At 42.2% G+C, this 26,678-nt stretch overlaps 1 protein-coding gene across 1 annotated transcript in view; it reads left to right on the top strand.

Moving 5' to 3' along the window:
- The window catches only part of Cfdp1 (craniofacial development protein 1), a 153,286-nt gene that overhangs the window by 3,435 nt on the left and 123,173 nt on the right, over positions 1–26,678 (top strand). Inside the window, exons 2-4 of the mRNA XM_004659615.2 lie at positions 6,790–6,907; positions 11,408–11,621; positions 13,290–13,417. Coding sequence (XP_004659672.1) covers positions 6,790–6,907; positions 11,408–11,621; positions 13,290–13,417 — 460 coding nt within the window. The remainder of the gene's footprint in view (positions 1–6,789; positions 6,908–11,407; positions 11,622–13,289; positions 13,418–26,678) is intronic.

The raw sequence follows: 26,678 nt of genomic DNA, 5'->3' as shown, positions 1-26,678 counted from the left end.
AGTCTTCCCACCTCTGCCTCCAAGTGCTGGGATTGAAGGAGCATGTGCCACTATAACCTGGTATTTGTTCTTTGAATACTCCTTTTTTTTTTTTTTTTTTCGAGGTAAGGTCTCACTCTGGTCCAGGCTGACCTGGAATTAACTCTGTCATCTCAGGGTGGCCTCGAACTCATGGCGATCCCCCTTCCTCTGCCTCCCGAGTGCTGGGATTAAAGGCATGCGCCACCACGCCCGGCCTCCTTATTTTTTTAAAAGTAGTATCTTGCTCCTGTTTCATAAGGATATCAATAGCACTATTTTTTCCTGGGTGTATATAGTATTTGTGGTGGGTGTGGTATGTGTATGGTGTATGTTTTTTTTGTGTAATATGTACATACTGTGGAGAACATTTAGTGTCTTCTCCCATCCAAGGCCTGCCCCTGCTTCGCTTCCGAGATCAGATGATCAGGTTTGTTCAGGGTGATGGGGCCATAGACCACTTAGTGTCTTCTATTGCTTTTCTGCTTGTTTCCTTGAGACTAAGGCTCCCACTGTACCTAGGGCTACCATTTTGGTTAGACTGGCTGACCAGCAAACTCCATCAATTCTCTAGTCTGCTCCCCACAAGACTAGGGTTACAGGTGTGTGTGGACATTCCTAGCTGTTTACGTAGGTACTGGGGATCAAGCCTAGATGGTCTCAGGCCCTCATGCTTACATGGTGAGTGCTCTTATCCATCGAGCCATCTCCCCAAAGTTAAAGCTTCTGCTCTCTACCCAACCAGAATTTACTGTGCTGTTCTTTGGCAACCAGTGGTTTGCTTTAAAGCTACAGTGTTGCTTTTTTCAGAAAGTAATGGAAATGAAGTCAGAACAGTATAGCTCTTTGTGTCCAGATTCTTGTTCTGATCATGAAATGTTGTTTGAGATTCACCGAAGTTGTTTTGCTTATGTAGAATTTGTTTTATTGTGTTGCCGAGTAGTGGTTACCATGTGTATGTGCCAATGCTTATCCATCTCCCCCCCCCCCTTTTTTTTTTTTGGTTTGGTTTTCGAGGTAGGGTCTAACTGTATCTAGCTCAGGCTGACCTGAAATTCAGTATGTACTCTGGAACTCATGGTGATCCTCCTACCTCTGCCTTCTGAATGGAGGAACCATTTTCTTTTCTGCGTTCTTTGTGACTGCAGAAAAGGTGTTTTTTTTTTAATGTATAATTTTTTCATTGACAACTTTTGTCCTTACAATAAACGATGATAATTCCCCCCCCCCATTTCCCCCTTCATAATTACACTCTCCATCATATTCCGTCATTATGAGGGTCTTGTGAAGGTATTGCTGGCACTGCAAGGTCATGGATATCAAGGCCAATTTCTGTCTGGACAGTTGTATGTAAGGAGTGGTACCTTTCCTTTGGCTTTTACATTCTTTCCACCACCTCTTCTGCAACAGACCCTGAGCCTTGGAGGGTATGAGATGTTTTTGTGCTGGACGTTCCTCCCTCTTCTCAGCACTGTGTTGCCTTTTGGGTCATCCTAGTGGTCACTGCCATATGAAAAAAAGAAGCTTCTGTAATCAAAAGTGAGAGTAACATTAACATAGGAATGTGAACATTAAGTGTAGTGCTTACAGGGCAGTTTGGTGAGCATAATACATATATTTAACCAGACAAGAGCAGGTTTTATATCCCTAAGGCTCATACTCTCCCCTGCCATAGGCTTTTTTTGTTTGTTTGTTTGTTTTTTGAGGTAAGGTCTCACTCTAGCCCAGGCTGCCATAGGCTTTTGATTAGGTTTTCAGTACCAGGCATGTATTCCCTCCCATAGAGTGAGCCTCCAGTCCTAATTGGAGCAGTTGGTTTCCCCCAGAACAGACATGCACCTATGTACCCGTTTGGTCATTTGGCCTGTCTGGCCAAACTTGAGGCTTCCAGTGTCCACTGTTTTAAAAATGTGTTTATAAAATACTTAAACAGCTTTATGTGAGTGTGGGCTTTCACTTCTCTTGGCATAAAAATATTTTACCTAGAAATGGGTTGCTAGGTTAAATATGTATTTATTTGTGTGCATGTGTGTGGGGGGGGGGCAGGTTCTCTTACTGCTACAAACGAATTCCAGATGCATGTGCAACCTTGTATCCAGCTTTTTGTGGCAGAATTAAATGTGTACTGGCAGACTTTGCAAGCAAGTGCCTCTAATCACTGAGCCCTCTCCTTAGCCCTGGTTGTTAGGTGTATATTTAATTTTATAAGAAACAGCTAGGCTTTTCTATACTATCATTCCTGTTGATAATGAGAGTGATAGCTGCTCTTCATCATCCACAGAACATGAGTTGACAATTGTTTTTTTTTTTTTTTTTTTTTCCTTCTTCGAGGTAGGGTCTCACTCTAGCCCAGACTGACCTGGACTTCACTATGTAGTCTCAGGGTGGCCTTGAACTTATGCTGATCCTCCTACTTCTGCCTCCCAAGTGCTCCACTTCTGTAATGACTAATGTTTGACCCCACCCCCCTTATTTTTGGTATTTAGAGGTAGGGTCTCACTCTAGCTCAGGCTGACCTGGAATTCACTCATTTAGTCTCAGGGTGGCCTTGAACTCTCAGTGATCCTCCTACTTCTGCCTCCTGAGTGCTGGGATTAAAAGTCTGCGCCAACACGCCTGGCTTTTTTTCCTTCCATTTTGTGTATGTACATGTATATGGTGGATGTGTGGGCACACGTTCCATGATGTGCATATGGAAGTCCGAGGACAGGCTCAAACTATTGGTTCCACCTTGTTTGAGGCAGGGTCTTTCTTACTCTTTGCCACCAGGAAGGCCAGACCAGTTAGGCCATGAGCCTTGGGATTCCTGATTCTGTCCCCCATTGCTCTAGGCACATCTCCCCAGACCTGTTTTGCTTTTTAAAACATATTCTTTTGTGTGTGTGTGTTTTTGTTTTGCTCTTATTCTAGCACAGGCTGACCAGGAAATCTCTATGTAGTCTCAGGCTGGCCTCAAGCTCAGAGAAATCCTCCTACCTCTGCCTCCTGAGTGCTGGAATCAAAGGTGTGTGTCACCACTCCTGGCTTGAAACATTCTTGTGAAAAAATATATGTGTGTGTGTGTGTGTATTTTTTTTGTTTGTTTTGTTTTGTTTTTGGCTTGGCTTACTGTATTTGATAGTTCTGTTGTGGGAGAGGGTGGCATGGGAGAGAGAACCCGAGGATCCTTGCCTGCAGCAAGTTGTGGAAAGAAAAATCTTACATTTGATTTTGTATCAAGAAAGACCTGGCCGGGTATGGTGGCACACGTCTTTAATCCCAGCACTCGGGAGGCAGAGATAGGAGGATCACCATGAGTTCAAGGCCACCCTGAGACTACATAGTTAATTCCAGGTCAGCCTGGACAAGAGTGAGACCCTACCTTGAAAAACCAAAAAAAGGAAGAAAGAAAGAAAGACCTATTGAAGGGGCTGAGAAGATAGCTCAGTTGGTAAAGTGCTTGCCTTGAAAGTGTGAGGACCTGAGATTGGTTCCCAGAAGCCACATAGAAAATCTGGTTTTGGTGGCACACACCTGTAATCCCAGCACTGGGGAGGAGGAGAGAGGTAGATAGATCCCTTCATGTAGCTGGCTGGCAATTCTAGCCAAATTGGTGAGCTCCAGGCCAACAGAGACCCTATCTCGAAAAAGGTGATCACCCCTAAGGAATAAGCTGTCCTCCAGCTGCAACATGCATTTATACATACATGCACACATCCACCCATGAACACAGTCAAAGAAAGCCTTTGACAACATTATTATTGAAGAAAACAACATACTAGAACTGGGAAGATGGCCCACCAGTTAAAAGCAGTTGTTGGGCTGGAGAGATGGTGCAGCGGTTAAGGCACTTGCCTGCAAAGCCAAAGGACCCAGGTTCAATTCCCCAGGACCCATGTAAGGCAGATCCACAGAGGGGCACATGTGTCTGGGATTCATTTACAGTGGCTGAAGGCCCTGGCATGCCCATTCTCTCTCTCCCCTTCCCTCTCTCAAATAAATTTAAAAAAAAAGTATTTTAAAAAAAGCACTTGCTTGTAAAGCCTGCTGACCCAGGTTCATTTCCTCAGACACTCGTGTAACTTGAAACTCTTGCCTCAGATTAGTGAGCACTGGGATTGCAAGTATGTGCTACCATGCCAATACAAAACAGTATTTTTTTTTTTTTTTTTTTTTTTTTTTTTGAGGTAGGGTCTTGCTGTAGCCCTGACCTGGAGTTCAGCCATCCTCCCACCTGTGCCTCCCAAGTGCACCACCATACTCGGCTCAGTAACTTTTTTTTTTCAGGTCAATATTTTTTAGTAGTAGTTGGAGTTGTATTTTTTTCTCTTAAAAAGTATTAAAGAGGGGCTGGAGAGATGGCTTAGTGGTTAAGTGCTTGCCTGTGAAGCCTAAGGATCCCGGTTCAAGGCTCGGTTCCCCAGGTCCCACGTTAGCCAGATGCACAAGGGGGCACACGCATCTGGAGTTCGTTTACAGAGGCTGGAAGCCCTGGCGCGTCCATTCTCTCTCTCTCCCTCTATCTGTCTTTCTCTCTGTGTCTGTCGCTCTCAAATAAATAAATAAAAAAATTTTTAAAAAAGTATTAAAGAAATCACAGATTTTTATTGTTTTAATGTCGATTAGTCTCTAATCTCTTAATAGTCTAATAGTTTTTTTTAAATTATCTTATTTGTATAATTGATACAAAGACAGAATGGGCGCACCAGGGCCTCCAGCCAGTGCAAATGAGCTCCAGATGCATGCACTACCTTGTCCATCTGGCTTACATGGGTTCTGGGGAATCGAACCTGGGTCCTTAAGCTTCTCAGACAAGCACCTTTATCATCACTAAGTCATCTCTCCAGCCCCTTATAGTTATTCTTTAATTATTATTATTTTTAATGTTATGTTGGGGATTGAGTGCAGGGCTTTGTGCATGCTAGGTAAGAGTTTTGCCAATAAACTATATCCCCAGCCTAGTTAACTTTTTTTTTTTAGTTTGTTTTTTCAAGGTAGGGTTTCACTCTAGCCCAGGCTGACTTGGAATTCACTATGTAGTCCCAGGGTGGCCTCAAACTGTTGGTGATCCTCCTATTTCTGCCTCCAGAGTGCTGGGATTAAAAGCCTTCAGTACCACACCTGGCTCTTTATTTATTTATTTATTTATTTATTTATTTATTTATTTATTTTTTGAGGTAGGGTCTTACTCTAGCCCAGGCTGACCTGGAATTCACTATGTAGTCTGTAGTGCTGGGTTTAAAGGCATATGCCACTACACTCAGCTTCTGGCTCTTTAATCCCATCACTTGGGAGGCAGAGGTAGGAGGGTTGCCATGAGTTCAGGCTACCCTGAGACTACATAGTGAATTCCAGGTCAGCCTGAGCTAGAGCGAGACTCTACCTTGGAAAACAAAACAAAACAAAAAGTTTTAAAATTATCTTTCTTCTTTAAATTTCATTTTAATTTTATTTGACTTATTAGAGATAGAAAGGGGGAGAGAGAGAGATTGGGCGTGCCAGGGCTTCATCTACTACTGCAAATGTACTTCAGATGCTTGCGCCACCTTGTGTATCTGGCTTATGTGGGTCCTGGGTCATGGAACCTGGGTCCTTTGGCTTTGCAGGCAAATGCCTTAGCCACAATGGTAGTTTGAATATATTCAGTGCTTTATTAGTTTGTAGTTTGGATCCGCAGCCACCTGGCTGGAGGAGGTGTCACTTGGCAGATCTTAAGGTATGGTGGTTGATTTGAATTTCCAATCTAAAGATAGCAAAGTGCCTACTAGTTCTACCTGAAGTGTGCTATGTGGCTTTTGGCATCTTTCTTTCTCTGCTTGGTCCTTTAAGAAGGGTCCAATTTCTGCCATTATAGAACTTCCCCTGGATCTGTAAACTTTAATAAATCTCTTCCTCTATAATTTTGCCTGGTCTGGAAGTTCATCTCAGCGAACCTGAAGCTGTCTATGATAACAGCTAAGCCATCTCTCCAGCCCTCCAGTTAAATCTTTTTAAAGCTTAAGTACAGCTTTGTTATTTGGGAACTCTTATGGTGAGTCCTGTAACCTTTTGGTATATATTTTTTTCTTTTTTAAACAGGATCTCACTCTTGCCCAGGCTGACCTGAAACTTACTCTGTAACCCAAGCTGGCCTCAAATTTCACAGTGATACCTTAGTTTCACAAAGTGTGGGGATTCCTGACTTGAGCCATTACACCAGTTCCTACAGCCTCTAAATAAGAGAGATTCTTTTTTTTTTTTTTTTTTTTTTTAAAAGGTAGGTCTCACTCTAGCCCAGGCTGACCTGGCATTCATTTGGTAGTTCCAGGTTGGCCTTCTCACAGTGATCTTCTGCCTCCTGAGTGCTGGGATTAAAGGTGTGCACCACCATGTCCTGCCAGGACTTTCTCTTTAAGGGAAAAAAAAAATTTGAGAGAGAGAAAAAATTGGTTGTACCAGGGCCTCCAGGAACTGTAAGTGCTTGTGCCACCTTGTGCATCTGGATTTACGTAGGTACTGGGGAGTTGAAACTGAGTCCTTAGGTTTTGCAGGTAAGCACCTTAACCACTGAGGCATCTCTCCAGCCCCAAGACTTTTTTCTTAACTTTTTTTTTTTTTTGGGCTTTTTGAGGTAGGGTTTCACTGTAGTTCAGGCTGACCTGGAATTTAATATGTAGTCTCAGGGTGGCCTCAAACTCACCGCAATCCTCCTACCTCTGCCTCCCAAGTGCTGGGATTAAAGGCTTAACAAAAATGTTTTGATGTGAAAACCTTTGTTTCTCTTTGTCTGACCACTCTATAACATGATTTCAGGTGGTGAGTATAGTGAAGACGATGTCAATGAATTGGTGAAGGAAGATGAAGTGGATGGTGAAGAACAGACACAGAAAACCAAAGGGAAAAAAAGAAAGGCTCAGAGCATTCCAGCCAGGTGAGGCTGCCCTCAAGGGCCTTAGAATCTGGGACTGTTATCTGAATCCTCCTCATTGCTCACATTGGTCTCTTGGTACATATCACCAGGATGGGTATGTATGTATCTATCTATGTATCTATCTATCTGTCAATCAATCAATCAATCATCTATCTACCAGCAAAAGAGAATAAAAGTATGGGGGGGGGCAGGGCCTCTTGCTGCTGCAAACTAACTCCAGACACATATCATTTTGTGCAACTGGCTTTAAGTGGGTACTGGAGAATTGAACCTAGGCCAGCAGGCTTTGTAAACAAGTGCCATTAACCATTGAGCCATCTCTCTAGCCACCTCCTCTTCCCCCCTCCCCACATCATTTTTTGAGGAAGGGTCCCACCCTGTAGCCCAGGCTCACAGTGTCCTGCTTCACCTTCTCAAGTGTTGAGATTTGACATGAGCTACCATACCTGCCTTTATTGCCAGGGTTTCTAACCCATTTTTCTTTGAGGAAAGAATAATTTGCTGATACTGTAGAATGCTTGGTCTTGGTCAAGTCTTTAAAGAAATTTAGGCCGGGCGTCGTGACACATGCCTTTAATCCCAGCACTTGGGAGGTAGAGGTAAGAGGATTGCCATGAGTTCAAGGCTACCCTGAGACTACCAAGTGAATTCCAGTTTAGCCTGGGCTTCTGTGAGACTCTACCTCAAAAACAAACCAAAAAAAACCCCAGAAAACAAAGAAATTTAGATCTTAATTTAAAACAAACAACAAACAAAAACCTATTAGCTAAATTTTGCATGTCATTAAAACAAAATTATTATTATAAAATGTATATCCTGGGGCTGGAGAGATAGATGGCTTAGCAGTTAAGGCACTTGTCAGCAAGGCTAGAGGACCAGGTTCAGTTCCCTAGTACCCAGGTAAAGCCAGATGCACAAAGTGGCACATGCGCCTGGAGTTTGTTTGCAGTGGCTACAGGCTCTGGTTCATCCATTCTTTTTATGTCTCTATCTGCCTCTTGTGTGTCTGCTGGGATTAAAGGCATGCACACCACACCCAGCTAAATTAAAAAAAATTTTTTTTTCTGTTTTTTGATTTTTCGAGGTAGGACCTTGCTGTAGCTCAGGCTGACCTGGAATTCAGTCAATCTCAGCGTGGCCTCAAACTCATGGTGATCCACCTACCTTTGCCTCCAGAGTGCTGGGATTCAAGGCATGCGCTGCCACGCCCATCTTATTTTATTATTATTATTATTTGTTATTTTGTTTTTCAAGATAGGGTTTCACTCTAGCATAAACTGACCTGGAATTCACTATGTAGTTTCTGGGTGGCCTTGAACTCATGGCAATCCTCCTACCTCTACCTCCCAAGTGCTGGGATTAAAGGTTTGTACTACCATGCCTGGCCAAAGAAATTTTTTTTTAATGTTTTTGTTTATTTTTATTTATTTGAGAGCAACAGACAGAGAAAGAGGCAGAGAAACAGACAAAATGGGCTCACCAGGACCTCTAGCCACTGCAAACGAACTCCAGATGCATGAGCCACCTTGTGTATCTGGCTTACGTGGGTACTGGGGAGTTGAGCCTTGAACCAGGGTCCTTAGGCTTCACAAGCAAGCGTTTAACTGCTAAGCCATCTCCCTAGCCCAATATTTTTTTCCCCCCAAAGCTTTAAACTCACAGTGATCATCCTACCTCTGCCTCTGAGTGCTAGGATTTAATGTGTGTACCACCATACCCAGTTTAGAATACTGTTTTTGCAAAGATTGCTTATGTAGAAACTTTCTTTTTAATTTTTTTTTATTGACAACATCCATAATCTTGGGCAATAAACCATAACTCCCTCCCCTTCTTCCCTTTCCTCCCTCAAGGACATCTCTCCATCATATCCCCTCCCCCTCTCAATTTGTCTTTACTTTTGATGACATCATCTTTTCCTTCTATTATGAGGCTGTTGTGTAGGTAGTGCCAGACACTGCAAGGTCATGGATATCCAGGACATTTTGTATCTGGATGATTACATTGTAAGCAGTAATACCTTTCTTTTGGCTCTTATCGTGAGCCTTGGAAAGTGTGATAGAGACATCTTAGTCTGAACACCCCACTATCACTTCTAAGCCCTATGGTGACTTTTAAGTCTTCCCAGTGGTCACTGCCATCTGAAAAGAGAAGCTTATCTAACCACAAGTAAGAGGAGCATTAATATATGGGTAAGGACATTAAGAAAAGTATTTACAGGGCATTTTGGTAGTATAATATATGTGTTTAGCCAGACAGCAGCTGATGTTATTTCCCTAGAGCTCATGACCTCCCCCACCCTAGGCTTTTGACTAGGTTTTCAGTATCACACATGTATTCCCTCCTGTGGAGCAGGCCTCCAGTCCAATTAAAGAGTGGCTGGTTTTCCCCTAACCAACCACTATTGCCCCTGGCTGGCTAATCTTAAAGCTTACAATGTCCACTACTGTTTATCAGTGTTGATGACTTCTCTCTCCCATAGGGCAGCATGTAATGTAGCTTTTTCCAGGTTTCTGTCAGCTAGTCATAGGGAGGAGGTTTTTTAGCACCCCTTCAGTTTGATTTCTCAGTGATCTGCAGCCCAAGCATGTGAAATCTGCAGCAGTGGTGTGTTACCATCTAGTTTTTATGGGAAACCAAGAGCCTTGGCAATTGCCTGTAATGTTTAGGGGGCATTAAAGACCTCCTCAGCCAATAACTCACTGGAAGGTATCCCATCCCTGACACTGAGATTTTTCTAGTAACAATCTCTGGCTTCTGGTACGCCATTATCCAGGGAAGTAGGTTTCCATTTGGCTTATTCATAACATCTTAAATTTGATTCATCCTTTACTCATTCCCTTCCCCTGATCTCACTTAGGCCATTTGCACCCCCAGTAATATGTTCATCTACATACACACACACACACACACACACAGTACTTTCTCCTTGTGTAGACATTTTCTTAATGAAGTAGCTAGTCCTGTCAGGATACTCTTATTTATTATATTATATATATATAATATATAAGTATATACTATAATATATAATAATAAATATATGATATAATTATAATATATATTTATATATAATATTTATATATTATATATTATTTTGTATATACACTATATTACTCATACTAAGAACCTTTTTTTTTAATGAAAGAGAGAATTGACACACCAGGGCCTCCAACAACTCTAATCAAACTTCAGGTGCATGTGTCACCTTGTGTGTTTGGCTTACATGGGATCTGGGGAGTCAAACATGGATCCTTAGGCTTTGCAGGCAAGTGCCTTAAACTCTAAGCCATCCTTCCAGCCCTCAAAAGTATTTTTACTCATTTATTTGTAATTAGAAGAGAGAAGCCAGGCCTGGTGGTACACACCTTATTTATTTGTTTGTTTGTTTGTTTGTTTGTTTGTTTGATTTTTTGAGGTAGGGTTTCACTCTAGTACAGGCTGACCTGGAATTAGTCTCAGGGTGGCCTTGAACTCACTGTCATCTTCCTGCCTCTGCCTTACTAGTGCTGGGATTAAAGGTGTGCGCCACCACATCTGGCTAAACATCTTTAATCCTTGGGAGACAGAGATAGGAAGATCACCATGAATTTGAGGCCACTCGGAGACTGCATGGCTAATTCAGGTCATCCTGAGCTAGACGGAGACCCTATTTTGAAAACCAAAACCAAAAAAAAAGGAGCCGGGTATGGTGGCTCACGCCTTTAATCCCAGCACTGAGGAGGCAGAGGTAGGAGGATTGCCGTGAGTTCGAGGCCAGCCTGAGACTACACAGTGAAATCTAGGTCAGCCTGGGCCAGAGTGAGACCCTACCTTGAAAAACAAACCAACAAATAAGCAAACAAAAAAATAAATATGGAAGAGAGAAAGAGGTGAATGAGCATGCCAGAACCTCTTACCATTGCAATGAACTCCAGATGTATGTACCACTTCATTCATCTGGTTTTATGTGGATACTGGGGAATTGATCCTGGGGTGTCAGGCTTTGCAAGAAAGTACCTTTAACCAATGACCCATCTCGCCATCCCCCAATTTTAACAATAACTCTATTTATGTGCAGTGTGCACATGCCTGCATGCATGTCTGTATTTATGGGTGCATCAGAGTCTCTTGATAGCGCAGACAAATTCCAGATGCACAACATTTTGTATCTGGCTTTACGTGGTTGCTGGGGAATTAAACCTGAAGTCTACAGGGTTTGCAGTCAGGTGCTTTTAACCACTGAGCCATCTCCCCAGGCCCCTTAAAAATATATTTTTTTTCGAGGTAGGGTCTCACTCTAGCCCAGGCTGACCTGGAGTTCACTCTGTATTCTCAGGGTGGCCTTGAACTCATGGCAGTCCTCTGACCTCTGCCTCTCAAGTTCTGGGATTAAAGGTATGTGCCACTGCACCCGGCTTCCTTTAAATTTTTTTTAGAATATGAAATATCCGGAATTGGTTAGCAGTAGGAATTCATTTTGCATTGTCTGTTTTACCACTCCTTCTGGTGACTCTTGGTGATTAGGAAAAGAAAACAAAGTGGCCTCTTGTTAGACGATGAAGAGGAGGATGGCAAAGAAGAATCTGGAGGAAGTAGCAGTGAAAAAGAAGGTGAAGAAGAACAGGACAGAAGCATTGGGTCAGAGAATGCAAGGAAAAAGAAGGAAGATGAACTGTGGGCCAGCTTCCTCAATGATGTACGACCAAAGCCAAAAGTGTCCCCTGCTACTCAAGTTAAAGTAAGCTTAAAGATTTTATGCATGTGCCACCTTGTTCATCTGGCTTATGTGGGTACCAGGGAATCAAACTTGAGTCCTTCGACTTTGCAGGCAAGGGCCTTAACTACTAAGCCATCTCTCCAGCCCCTAGAGATTTGGTCTTGTGTTGTCTTTTTGTTTTGTTTTGTTTTCGAGGTAGCTCAAGCTGACCTGGAATTCACTATGTAGTCTCAGGATGGCCTTGAATTCATGGTAATCCTCTTACTCTGCCTCTTAAGTGCTGGGATTAAAGGCTTAACAAAAGTGTCTTTGTTTTGTTTGAGGCAAAGTCTCACTAATTTACACAGCTGGAACTCACATACAATGTAGATCTAGAACTTATGTCAGTCCTCCCACTTCAACCTCTGAGTGCTGGGACTAAAGGCATATGTCACTATGCCTGGCTTTTTTTTTTTAATTAAAAAAAAATATATTTATTTATGAGAGAGAGAGAGAATGGGTATGGGCATTCCAGTGCCTCTAGTTACTGCAAAAGAACTCTAGACTCATGTGCCACCTTGTACATCTGGCCTTATGTGGGTACTAGGGCATTGAATTTGGGTCCTTAGGCTTTGCACGCTAGTGCCTTAACCACTAAGTCATTTCTCCAGCCCGAAATATTTTTATTTATTTGCAAGCAGGGAGAGAATGAGAGTTAGCAAGCCAGGGCCCAGTGCTGCTGTAAATGAACTCCAGATGCATGCTACTTGGGTACTGGGGAATCAGACCCAGGCCAGAAGACTTTGTAAGCAAATACCTTCAACCCCTGAGCAGTCTCTCCAGCCCTTTTTCTTTTTAAATTTACCATCAGATTTGAATCTTACAGCAATAAACAAACTAGATGCTTCCTTTTTTTTTTTCCCCCAAGGTGGGTTAGTCCAGGCTGACCTGGAATTCACTCTGTATTCTCAGGGTGGCCTCAAACTCATGGCAGATCATCCTACCTCTGCCTCCCGAGTGCTGGGATTAAAGGTGTGTGTCACAATGCCCAGCCTAGATAACTTTTAAGTTAATGTAGTTATTTATTTGAGAAAGAAAGAGGCAGATAGAGAATGGGTGCACCAGGGCCTCTAGCCACTGCAAATGAACTCTAGACAAATGTGCTACCTTGCGCATCTGGCTTTACATGGATACTGGGGAATTGAACCTGGTCCTTTTGGCTTTGCCAGTAAGCACCTTAACTGCGAAGCCATCTCTCCAGTGCCTAGATGCCTTTTTTTTTTTTTTTTTTTTTTTTTTGGTTTTTCGAGGTAGGGTCTCACTCTGGGGGGGGAGGCAGAGAGAAAAAGAGAGTGGGCGCCCTAGGGGCCTCCAGCCACTGCATACAAACTCCAGATGCATGCACCCCCTTGTGCATCTGGCTTATGTGGGTCCTGGGGAATCAAACCGGAGTCCTTAGGCTTAGCAGGCAAATGCCTTAACTGCTGAGCCATTTCCCCAGTCCCCTAGATGCCTTTTGATAGTAACTTTAGATAAAAGCAAGATATTATTTTGGGCAGGAAAATTAGTTTTTCTGATCAAATAAATTTCCAGTAGGTATTGAACAGTTTAGAGGAGAAGCGTTAAAGAACAGCCATCAATAGCATTTTACATGGTTTTTCTGGGCTTAGACTTGGATGAAACTTATTCCATTTCTTGGTCTTTTCCTAGACGGGAGAGGAGACTGAAGAAACGAATTCAAGTAAATTGTTAGTCAAAGCAGAAGAACTAGAGAAACCTAAAGAAAAAGCAAAGGTCAAAATCACCAAGGTGTTTGATTTTGCTGGTGAAGAAGTGAGGTAAGAGGACCTTTGCCTACTTAGAAATTAGCATTTTAAACTAGATAGTGTTAGCCATCTATTCTCATTCCTACCTTCTTAATAGTTTGGAGAAGTACATGAATTTTGGAAGAATTTGTATTTCTACTTACTCATTGTTATGCTTTCTGACTTTGGGTAAATCATTATTCCCCTATTACTTTATGTGACTGAAATAGCCCTAGTGAGGTCTCTAAAATCAGGTAAGAATTAGAAATACTAGAAGTTTGGTTCCAATATAATTTTGTCACCTTAGAATTTAAAAAAAAAATTTATTTATTTGAGAGAGAGAGAGAGAGAGAGAGAGGTAAATAGAGAGAGAGAATGGGCATGGCAGGGCTTCCAGCCTCTGCAAATAAACTCCAGATGCATACACCACCTTGTGCATCTAATGTAGGTCCTGGGGAATCAAACCTAGGTCCTTTGGCTTTGAAGGCAAGTACCTTAATTCCTAAGCCATCTCTCCAGCCCTTTGCATGTTTGTTTTTTTTTTTTTAACCCTAATATTATTGTTTAAATTGGTTGATAGGGTTTGTTTACTATAGTTTAAAAAAAAAACAGTTTGGTTTAGAGGCACTTGACTAGTCTTTTGGCTATTTCAGATAAAAGTCATGTGTCTGGAAGTTTTACTCTCCTCTTTTATATAAATTTATAATGTGAAAATAGAAGTTCTATAATTTATAGCTAAATGAGAACAAATGAAATTCCAATCAATAACTATATAGGTGGTCACATTTTCCTTGAAAGTAACAAATTAGACCTAGATGCTGTGAAGATACATTTTCCTCTATGTTGCAATCCGCTTCACATTGCTGGTAGAAATCACCCAACCAAGGACAGCTTCTGGGAAAAAGATTTATTTTATAGGTTCGAGGGGAAGCTCCACAATGGCAGGGGTAAACAATGGCATGGGTAGAGGGTGGACATCACCCCCTGGCCAACATAAGGTAGACAATAGCAACAGGAGAGTGTGTCAAACACTGGCATGGGAAAACCGGCTACAACACCCATAAGCTCGCCCCCAACAATACACTCCCCCCAGAAGGCATAAATTCCCAATTATCCATCAGCTGGGAAACTACATTCAGAACACCTAAGTTTATGGGAGGACACCTGAATCAAACTACCACATTCTGCCCCAGCCCCCATAAACTGATAACCATACATGATGTAAAATGCGATGCATTCATCTAACTTTAAAAGTCCCATAGTTTTTACCAATTCCAATGATGTTCATACATCCCCATAGTCCAAGATCTTTTAACTGAGCCATAATATCAAAAAATAACCTCAAAAAACTCAATGGCACAGAATAAATATTCACACTGCAAAAGATGGCATATGGCATAGCAAAGAAGCATTCAACCAATACAAGATTTAAGACAACCAGAGCAAACATCAGACTGTGTAACTTCCAAGTCCAACAACTATAGCCAGTGACAAATCTCCAAGTCTGATAATTCTAACCAGCAACAGGTCTCTGGCATTCCAGTTCCACCCCTCCAGCTAAGCTACTCACAGACCTGTAAAACCTCATTGGGGCTGGCAGCTCTCCTTAGCAGCCATCTCATGGTCCCAGCATCTCCACTGGGTTTCCACTGCAATCCACGGTTCATCCTCGTGGCCCCATGGCCATTTCCAAAACACAAGACCGTGTTGTAAACTCAGTGACACTCTCTTTCCTGCATTTCTTATACTCCACAATACCAGGTAGGGTGCCAGTTTGTGAATCTAGGGGGGAATAAAAGCAGACTTTGAAGAACAGGACCCTTCTTGAGCACTCAGGCCCCTTCAAAAGAATCGACATTCTTCCTGATGGTCCAACGCAGGTCAGCTAGCCCAGTCTCAAAGGTTTTACTCTCTCAGTTGCAGCTGAATGGGCAAGAGTTCACCCAAAGATTTTTCTTTCTGTGCCATATCTCTCTGCTCACACCAGTTCATTTCTACGCAAAGCAACCCTGCACCTCAGGACATGGGCATAAGAATGCAAGCTTCTTACACAAACTGCTAGCCCAGTCTAAGCAAAGTTCTTTTCTCACCCTCATACGCCAAACTTCACAGTCCATAGTTCTTACTGCATTCAGGCCTTTCAACTCAGACCAGAATAGTCAGTCCTTCAAGCTGTACTTAAACAGCACTGCAAGGCATCTCTTAGGCCAAGGTTTCAAATCCTCCCACATTCCTCTTGAAAATCAGCTTTGAAGGCCAAAGCCACAGAGTCAGGTGTCTAACAGCAATCCCACTCCTCGGTACCACTTTACTGTTGCAGTCCGGTTCGCATTGTTGGTAGAAATCACCCAACCAAGAGCAGCTTGTTGGAAAAAGAGGTTTATTTTGGCTTATGGGCTCAAGGGGAAGCTCCACAATGGCAGGGGAAAACAATGGCATGAGCAGAGGGTGGACATCACTCCCTGGCCAACATAAGGTGGACAATAGCAACAGGAGAGTGTGTCAAACACTGGCATGGGGAAACTGGCTGTAACACCTATAAGCCTGCCCCCAACAATACACTCCTCTCCAGGAGGCATTAATTCCCAAATATCCATCAGCTGGGAAACTACATTCAGAACATCTAAGTTTATGGGGGACACCTGAATCAAACCATCACACCCTGTTGCTCTCAAAAATAGTACCTGTTAAGCTGGGCATGGTGGCACATCCCTGTAATCCCAGCACTTGGGAGGCAGAGGTAGGATTGCCATGAATTTGAGGCCAGCATGAGATTACATAGTGAATTTTAGGTCAGCCTGGACTAGAGTAAGACCCTACCTCAAATCCACCACCCCTCCCAAAGAAAAGTACCTGTTTTTTAGCAGCTTCAGTCTTCTCTCAATGTTCATGGATATTAGTTCTAGGACCCCCCTCCAGGGGATGCTGAAATCCTCAAATACTTAAGTCCCACATATGTCATACCATTTGCATATAACCTGTGCATAGCTGCTATAGACATCAAATCATGTCTAGATTATTTGCACTATCTGATACAGTATAAATGGTATGTAAGTATTTACATTGCTTAGGAAGTAGTGACAAGGGGAAGTCTGTACATGTTCTCTACATATGCATATTGTTTCTTGAATATTTTTTTTCCACAGTTGTGTGAATCCATGGATATAGAACCCATTGAAACAGAGGGTCACCTGTATTTTGTCCAGTGAAAATAAATTTTGGAAAATGGAATTTTTATAAACAGTATGGAGCAAAACTTACTGTTTGCTTGCTTGCTTTTTTTTGTTTTTTGTTTTCATTATAGCCTAAGCTGACTTGGGACTCATTCTATAGCCCTTGAAGTTTGACATTCCTCCTGTTTCATACTTCCTGGTGCTGAGACTACATGCATAAGCCACCATGCATGGCCAAACTCATTAATTTTAAAGAATTTTCTCTCAAAACATTTTTCTTTTGAGAAATATCCTACTTACAGAAATGTTGCGAGAATGGTGTTACAGTGTGCACACACACATACCTAACCTTATCATTGCGGGGCACTTCTGTATAGTGTCTTGTTGCTTAACTGTGTGTTCATTGTGTTTCATTACTTTGTTCTTTGGGTGTTTTTTTGTTTTTGTTTTTGTACTACATAGTTTCAGGATGGCCTTGAACTCAAAGCAGTCCTCCTACCCTTGCCTCCCAAGTGCTGGGATTAAAAGTGTGCACCACCATTGCCTGGCTCTGTTTTTTTTTTTTTTTTTAATATATTTTATTTTATTTTTTTGTTTATTTGAGAGAGAGAAAAAGAGGCAAAGAGATTGAGAGAGAGAATGGAGCCTCTAGCCACTGCAGATGAACTCCAGATGCTTGCACCACCTTTTGCATCCGTCTTAATATGATCCTAGGGAATTCAACCTGGGTTCTTTGGCTTTGCAGGCAAGCGTTTTTACCACTAAGCCAATCTCCAGTCCCCCCTTTTATTTTTTTATTTTTTGGTTTTTCGAGGTAGAGTCTCACTCTAGCCCAGGCTGACCTGGAATTCACTATGGAGTCTCAGGATGGCCTCGAACTCACGGCAATCCTCCTACCTCTGCCTCCCAAGTGCTTGGGATTAAAGGCATGTGCCACCATGCCCAGCAAGCCCCTCCTTTTAATTTAATTTATTTATTTGTTTATTTGAAAGAGGGTTGGAGGGAAGGCTTAGTGGTTAAGGCTCTAGCATGCAAAGCTTAAGGACCCAGGTTTGATTCCCCAGGGCCCACATAAGCCAGATGTACAAGGTGGTGCATAGTTCTGGGGTTCGTTTGCAGTGGCTGAAGGCCCTGGTGCACCCATTCTCTCTCTCTCTCTTTCTGCCTCTTTCTCTCTCAAATATAAATATAAATAAGATAAAATATTTATATGAGAGAGACAATGAGCACAACAGGGGCCTCTAGGCACTGCAAATGAACTCCAAACGTATGTGTCACCTTGTGCATTTGGCTTTACATGGTACTGGGGAATCCAATCTGGGTCCTTTTGCTTCACAGACAAGTGACTTAACCCCTAAGCCATCTTTCCAGCCCCCCCCCCCCTTTTTCTTTTTACTTGAGGTATGGTCTCACTCTAGTACAAGCTGACCTGGAATTCACTGTGTAGTCTTAGGCTCGTCAGTCCTATCTCTGCCTCCTGAGTGCTGGGATTAAAGGTGTGCACCACCACGCCAGCCTTGTTTTTTTTTGAGATAAGGCCCTGCAATGTGTCCATATTGGCCCAGAACTCATTATCTGTATAGTCCAGGCTGGTCTTGAACATGCAATTATTCTACCTTTGCCCCTGACTGTTGGGATTATAGGTTTATATACCACCAGGTTTAGCTGACTGTAGCACTTCATTCTTCAGTATTTTAGCACAAGTCTCCTGAAACAAGGACATTCTTCTTTCCAACAAATTATAACTTAAAAATTTTTTACATATGTATGTATTGCCTTTATAAATAAATGCCAAAAGCTTGTACCATTTTTCTCTTTTTTTTGTTTGTTTGTTTTCAAGGTAGGGTCTCAATGTTAGCCCAGGCTGACCTGGAACTCACTCTGTAGTTCTAGGTTAGCCTTATACTCACAACAGTCCTCCTACTTCTGCTTTCCCAGTGCTGAGATTAAAGGCATGCACTACCACACTTGGCTTACACCACATTTTTGCATCTGACTTACATAGGCACTTTAAGAATTGAATCCAGGAGGAGCAAGCAAGTGCCTTTAACAGCTGAATCATCTTCTCAGCCCAAAGTAACACATAATAATTCTTAGATCAGATCACTATATATGATTTTAAAACGTTAGTGTGCAGTCTGTGGAAATACCTCAGTGTTTGAGGCACTTGCTTGCAGAGCCTTCAAGCCCAAGTTCAATTCCTCACATCCTTGTAAAGCCAGATACAGAGTGACACAGGCATCTGGCATTCATTTGCAGTGGCAGGTGATCCTAACATACTCATACACATATGCACGTACTCACACACACACACATATACATACACAAATAAAATTTTTAAAGATTAGCTCTATTGGCTGGGCATGGTGGTGCATGCCTTTAATCCTATCCCTTGGGAGGCAGAGGTGGGAGGATCACTGTGAGTTTGAGGCTGTCTTGAGACTACATAGTGAGTTCCAGGTCAGTCTGGGCTAATGTGAAACCCTACCTCGAAAGAAAAAACAAATATTTGCTGCGTTGATCATTTATTTTTATTTTTTGGTTTTTATTTTTATTTATTTATTAGAGAGAGAATGGGCACATCAGGGCCTCCTGCCACTGCAAACGAACTCCAGATGCATGCGCCAACTTGTGCGTCTGGCTTAAATGGGTACTGGGGAATCAAGCCTTGAACCAGGGTCCTTAGGTTTCACAGGCAAGCACTTAACTGCTAAGCCATCTCTCCAGCCCCAGATCATTATGTTTTTTAAGTATATTTTATTTGTATTTATTTGACAGAAAGAGGGGGAGAGAGAATGTGCATACCAGGGCCTCCAGATGCATGTGCCACCTTGTGCATCTGGTTGGGTTCTGGGGAATCGAACCAGGGTCCTTTGGCTTTTCAGGCAAGCGTCTTCACTGCTAAGCCATCCCTCCAGCCCAATCATTACCATTTTTTATTTCTTTGGGTTTTTAAGGTTAGGGTCTCACACTCTAGCCTAGGCTGACTTGAAATTCACAGTATAGTCTCAGGGTGGCCTTGAACTCATGGTATTAAAGGCATGTGCCACCATGCCCGTATTCATTTTATTTATTTATTTGATAGAGGGAGAGAGAATGGGAGTGCCAGGGCCTCTAGCCACTGCAAAGGAACTCCAGACACATGTGCCCCCTTGTACATCTGGCTAATGTGGGTCTTGGGGAGTCAAACCTGGGTCTGCTACTACTACTACTACTACTGCTGCTGCTGCTACTGGTTTTTCAAGGGAGGGTCTCAGTCTAGCCCAGGCTGACCTGGAATTCACTCTGTAGTCTCAGGGTGGCCTTGAACTCATGGTGATCCTCCTATTTCTGCATCCCAAGTGCTGGGATTAAAGGCGTGTGCCATCATGCGTGCCTCAGATATTTTTCTTTTAAGAAACACACTTATTTATTTGAAAGAAAAAGAGAAAATGGGTGTGCCAAGGCCTCTAGCCACTGCAAACGAACTCCAGATGCTTGTGCTACCATGCGCATCTGGCTTAGGTGGGTACTGGGTAACCGACCCTCAGTCCTTAGGCTTTCCAGGCAAGTGCTTTAGCCACTGAGCTATCTATCCAGCCTGATCATTATTTTTGTAAAGCCCAATGGAAAGGAGTTTCTAGAAAATAACTTGAGGCCAGGCGTGATGGCGCATACCTTTAATTCCAGCACTTGGGAGGCAGAGGTAGGAGGATCACAGTGAGTTTGAGGCCACCCTGTGACTAGAGTGAATTCCAGGTCAGCCTGAGCTAGAGTGAAACCTTACCTCAAAAAACAAACAAACAAACAAACAACAACAACAAAAATGAGAAGATACATAAAATAAGCCCAAAATTTTAATGAAATTCAACAGATATAAAATTACACTTCAAAGCTGGGCGTGGAGGTGCATGCTTTTCATTCCAACACTTGGAAGGCAGAGGTAGGAGTACCACCATGAGTTCGAGGCCACCCTGAGACTTCATAGTGGATTCCAGGTCAGCCAGGGCTAGAGCAAAACCCTACCTTGTAAAACCAAAAAAAGAAGGTGGGGGGCCGTTGGTGGGTAGGGAAGAGAAAGAGAGGGAGGGAGGAAGGAAGGAAAGAAAGAAAAGGGTTGGGAAAGTTGCCTCACTTTTGCTCCTGAGTTGAGTCCCTATCACCATAAAACAAAACTCAATATAAACTCATTGTAGAGATATTTTTGTAGAAATTAAAATAGTAATTAATATTGACTTAAATATTTACAATCATATACATACATAGGTTGTCAATGTGTTGCCCTGGCAGACCTTGAACGTGGAATTCTCATTTCTTCTTCTGCTGAGTCCTGGTTTTACAGGCATGCATCAGCCCCTGCCTGGTATGGAAGTATAAATTTAAAAGCAATTTCATGTTCTCAATTTTTTACTCCCCCCCCCTTCCTCATGCCCACCCCTCAATTTTTTACTCTTAATTTTTAAAATTTTTTTACTCTTTTAAAAAGTTTTTTATAATGGACATGCCAAGGCCTCCAACTACTGCAAGTGAACGCCAGATGCATGTGCCACCTTGTACATTGGGCTTACGTGGGCCTGGGAATTACGTGGGCCTGGGGAATTGAACCTGGGTCCTTTGGCTTTGTAGGCAAGCACCCTAACTGCTAAGCTCCAGCCCGTTTTTGTTTTTTCTTTCTTTCTTTTGAGGTAGGGTCTCGCTGTAGCCCAGGCTGACCTAAAATTCACTATATAGTCTCAGGATGGCCTTGAACCCATGGCCATCCACCTACCTCTGCCTCCTAAGTGCTGGGATTAAAGGTATATGCTACCGTCCCTGACAAAAACTTTCTTAAGGAGTTAATTTATTCATTTATTTTTTATTTGCAAGCAGAGAGAGTGAATGAATGGGCATGCCAGGGCCTCCTGCTGCGGCAAACAAACTGCAGGTACATGTGCCAATTAGTTCATCTGGGTCTATGTGGCCACTGGGGAATCAAACCCTGGTCATCAAGGTTTGCTTGCAAGTAACTACTTTACCACTGAGCCATCTCTCCAGCCTCTTTTTTAAATTTATTTTTATTTTTTACTCTTTTAAAAGTATTTTAGCGCCTCTTATCCCAATACTAGGGAGGCAGAGGTAGGAAGATTGTCATCAGTTTAAGGCCAACCTAGATAAGAGCAATCTTCTATCTTTAAAAAAAAAAAAAAAAAAAAAAAAAAAATTTTTTTTTATTTATTTGCAAAAGACAGATTGTGACTATAGGTGCACCAGTGCCTCTTACCCATGGAAACAAGTTCTAAATGAATGTGCCACTTTAAACTTAGGACTTGATCCTGGGCCATTAGGCTTTGCAAGCACCTGCTGACCCACCTCTCCAGTCAATTTTTGTTTGTTTTTTTGAGGTAGGGTCTCACTCTCGCCCAAACTGACTTTGAACTCACTCTGTAATCCAGGGCTGACCTTGATTTCACAATGATCCTCCTACCTCAGCCTTTTGAGTGCTGGGATTAAAGGTGTGCAACACCATGTCCAATGGAGAGAGAGAGAATGGGCACACCAGGGCCTGTAGCTGCACACAGAACCCCAGACTCATGTGCTACTTTGTACATCTGGGTTCATGTGGGTACTGGCAAATTGAACTTGGGTCATTGGGATTTATGGACAAGCACCCTAGCTGCTGAACCATCTATCCAGCCTCAAATTTTTTACTCTTATCTCCGGTCCTTTATTTTATCATTTTATTTTTTATGTTTTTATTTTTTTGTTTTTCAAGGTAGGGTCTTAATCTAGCCCAGACTGACCTGGAATTCACTAAGTAGACTCAGGGTAGTCTCGAACTCATGGCAATCCTTCTACCTCTGCTTCTCGAGTGCTGGGATTAAAGGCATGTGCCACCACGCCCAGCTCATCAAGTTTTTTAAAAAATGTAAGTTATGTTTTAGTGGGGAAAACTAATTCTGGATGCATTTATTTCCTGTGTGTGAATATTCTTTTCATAGAAATGTACTTCACACTGCTGTGGAGGGCTGGGGACATGGCTCAGTGGGTGCAGTGCTTCTGCACAGCATGAGGACCTGAGATTGGATTGCTAGCACCCATGCATGCTCCTGAAATGCCGGTGCTGCGGAGGTGGAGACCAGAAAGCTGAATTCATTAAGTACTGGGGTCAGTGAGAGGCTCGAAAAAGGAAGGCGGAAGAAGAGTGATTGAGGAAGACACACTACACTGACTTCTGGCCTCCCCCATGTGCATACAAACATACATACTTGTACACAGTCCACACACACATGCACATACAAAAAACAGCAGCAAGCTAACCTTTAGCAGCCTCTTTATTAGAGGACCATAGTACACTGTTAGCATGTGGAATTTTCTATCTCTTTCTAGTGGTTGCTTTGGTTTAATACTCTGTTCAAGATAATTCTTTTGATTTTGAACTTGTTTTCTGTGTAAATACTATGGAAGTTTGGTGGATTTGTTCATTTGTTAGCCAAAACAGCTCTGTAAAGAGCTCACCATATGGTTTTAGCACTGTGTGACCAAAACCCAAACTCAGTATGTGAAGATCAGAGTCAAGTCAGTATGATGTTGATTGTTCTGCACTGTTTTTGGAATCCCTTTTGTTATCATGTTATTTACTGCTGTTGCTGCATTCAAAACTCTTGTGTTCATCATAGAAACATCCAATAAGGCTTGTTTGCAGATCTTGCTGGCTTGGGTTTGATTCCTGAGTACCTATGGAAAGCCATATGCACAAAGTGGTGCATGCTTCTGGAGTTTGTTTGCAGTGGCTGGAGACCCTGGCTTGCTCATTCTCATTTTCTCTCTCCTCACAAATAAAAATATTTGAAAAAAAAAGATTAATAATTTTTCTTTCTTAATTTAGTTACTAATTTCAAATTATTTGAAAAATCATACTTGGTTAACAAAATGATTGTAAAAATAAATTGTAAAGGTAAATGCTATTATTTTATTTTGGAGTTTTGACTGACCAAAAATAAAATATAATAATCATACAAGTTGTAATGAGTCTTACTGCACATGGTTGATACACAATTAATGTGATGCCTGACTCAACTTGAAAGTTTGACACTAGCTGTCTGTTTAGTGCAGTTATGCCAATGATCATGTCTTGAGTCATAATGATATGATCAGAGTGCTAAAGAGTTTTCTACCATTCACAATTTCTATACATCTTGTTTTGGCTCAATGACAGGTGGTTTTTGTTTTATTTAAATTTGTAGTTTCCATCAGTAACAGTTTAGAAACTTTTTTTCTTCTTCAAGATAGAGTCTCTCTCTAGCCCAGGCTGACCTATGTAGTCTCAGGATGGTCTTGATCTCATGGTGATCCTCCTACCTCTGCCTCCCGAGTGGTAGGATTAAAGGCGTGCACCACCACGCCCAGCTTAGCAACATATTTTGAGCTTTACATATTATTACTTATTATTACATGATATTACATATTATTCAACCTCTCATTTGTTCCAGTGGTGTCCTTTCTAGTTGTAGTTTTTGTGTACTCAAGATCTAGGCAGAGTATTGCTGTGAGTTGAGGCCAGCCTGAGAGTGAGTTCCTGGTCATTTTCACTAAGACCTTGCTTTGGGTTAGGGGGATAGAGTTCAGTGGCTGAGTCGTAGAATTCCTGCCTAACATGACGGAGGACATGAGTTCAGTTCCCCCTGGGGGTGGAGGGAAATCCAATTTGGTATCCAATTTGGTACTAATTTGGTCTTGTATTACAGAATGCACCTCAATTTAGATTCTTTTTTTTTTTTTTTTTTTTGGTTTTTCGAGGTAGGGTCTCACTCTGGCTCAGGCTGACCTGGAATTCACTATGTAGTCTCAGGGTGGCCTCGAACTCTCGTCTATCCTCCTACCTCTGCCTCCCAAGTACTGGGATTAAAGGCGTGCGCCACCACGCCCGGCTGGATTCTTTTTTTTTTTTTAAGGTTAAGTGTGGCTCACCCTTCCCCTAAAAAAAAATTTTTTTTTAAATTTATTTGTTTAAGAGAGAGAGGAAGAGGCAGAGAGACAGAATGAGTGTGCCAGGGCCTCAGCCACTGCAAACAAACTCCAGACACTTGTGTCACCCTGTGTATTTGGCTTATGTGGGTTCTCAGGGATTGAACCTGGGTCGTTAAGCTTCACAGGCAAGAGCTTTAACCACTAAGCCATCTCTCCAGACCCCCCCCCCCTTTTTTTTTTGAAGGCAAGCCCAACAGGCTGGCCTTTTTTGTTATGAGAGAGAAAGACAGTTGGCATGCCAAGGTCTCCAGTCACTGTAATGAGGTAGTCTTTCACTGTAGCCCAGGCTGACCTGGAAGTCACTATATAGTCTTGGGTTGGCCTTGAACTCAGTGGTAATCCTCCTACCTCTACCTCTGGGATCAAAGGTTTGCACAATCTCCCGTGGCTTCAATTTGGATTTATTTTCATGTTTCAGATTGATTGTGGTATATGAAAATACAAAAATCCTACATTGAGCTGTGCATAGTGGCACACACCTTTAATGTCAGCACTCAGGAGGCAGAGGTAGGAGGATTGCTGTGAGTTCAAGGCCACCCTGAGACTTCGTAGTGAATTCCACGTCAGCCTGGACTAGGGTGAAACCCTACCTTGAAAAACCAAATATTTAAAAAAAAATTTTTAATCCTATATTGATAATCAGGAAACCTAAAATTAGTGATAAATTAAATGCCATAGGCAACATCTGTTAGAATTCCCCATTTTCACAAGGCAGCCCTTCCTTGGTACTTAGTAATTTTGGGGATCCATCCAATAATTAATTATGATGTGGATTACTAATGTTTCCTGCCTCCAGAAATCATACTAGAGTTGTCCAGTAGGGCATAACAGAACACTGACAGTAAATCTTCAATGATTTAGAAATTTTATAAAAATAACATAAGGCTGGAGAGAGATGGCTTAGCAGTTAAGGCACTTGCCTGCAAAGCCAATGGGCCTCGTTTCATTTTCCCAGTACCCATGTAAGCTGGATGCACAGGTGGTACAGGTATCTGGAGTTCGTTTGCAGTGGCTAGAGGCATTTGTGTGTCCATTCTCTCTCTCTTAATTAAGTAAATATTAAAAAATAATGTAGACGCAAATGAGAAGAAACTACATTTAAAAACAAAACACTAAGCTGGGGGAGATGGTACTTGCTTGCAAAACTTGCCAGCCTGGGTTCAATTCCCCAGTATCCTTGTAAAGCCAATGCATAAAGTGGCACATGTGTTTGGAGTTCATTTGTAGCAGTAGGAGGTCCTGGTGCACCCTGGGGACAAATCTATTTTTTAAAATACTCAAATAAAAAGAAGCTTCATAACAATAATGTAGAAAGTTGGGCTAGAGAGATGGCTCAGCCTTTAAGGCACTTGCCTGCTATGCCTAAAGACCCAGGTTCAATTCACCAGTACCCATATAAGCCAGATTCACAAGGTAGCACATGCATCTGGAGTTTATTTGCAGTGGCTGGAGGTCCTGGTGTGCCCATTCACTCTGTTTTGCTCACTCTCTCAAGTAAGTATAAAATTAAAAAAAAAAAAAAAGTAAAGCGTATTAACATACCATGAAAAATCCAGGGTTAAAATTGTTTAGAAGGTGAGTCCATGTTTGGCTTGGCTTATTTCCTCATGCTATGTAGGAGATACAGCTTTGATGTTTTTTGTTCTCTGAGGTAGGGTCTCATTCTAGCTCAGGCTGACCTGGAATTCATTGTGTAGTCTTCAGGGTGGCCTCAAATTCAAGGTGATCCTCCTACCTCTGTCTCCTGAGTGTTGGGATTAAAGGCATGTGCCACCACACCTGGCTAGATCTAGCTTTTTGTTTTTAAAGTATTTTTATTTGTTTGCAAGCAGAGAGGTAGAATAGACACAGACAGGATTGGTGTGTCATGGCCTCCAGTTGCTACAAATGAACTCCAAATGCATGTACCACTTGGTGTATCTGGCTTTATATAAGTACTAAAGAATCAAACCTGGGTTGTTGGGCGTTGCAGGCAAGCACCTGAAACTGCTGAGCCATATCTCTAGCTCCATGTAGGGTATCCAGTAAGATTTATTTTTATTTATTTGTTTTTTAATTTTTATTTATTTATTTAACAGAGAACGAGAAAGAGTAAATGGGCACAACAGGGTCTCTAGCCACTGTAAATAAACTCC

Source organism: Jaculus jaculus, chromosome 1 (genome assembly GCF_020740685.1).
Source record: "Jaculus jaculus isolate mJacJac1 chromosome 1, mJacJac1.mat.Y.cur, whole genome shotgun sequence".
NCBI lineage: Eukaryota > Metazoa > Chordata > Mammalia > Rodentia > Dipodidae > Jaculus > Jaculus jaculus.
Note: the sequence above shows the minus strand (reverse complement) of the source record. Positions and strands in the feature narration are given on the sequence as shown.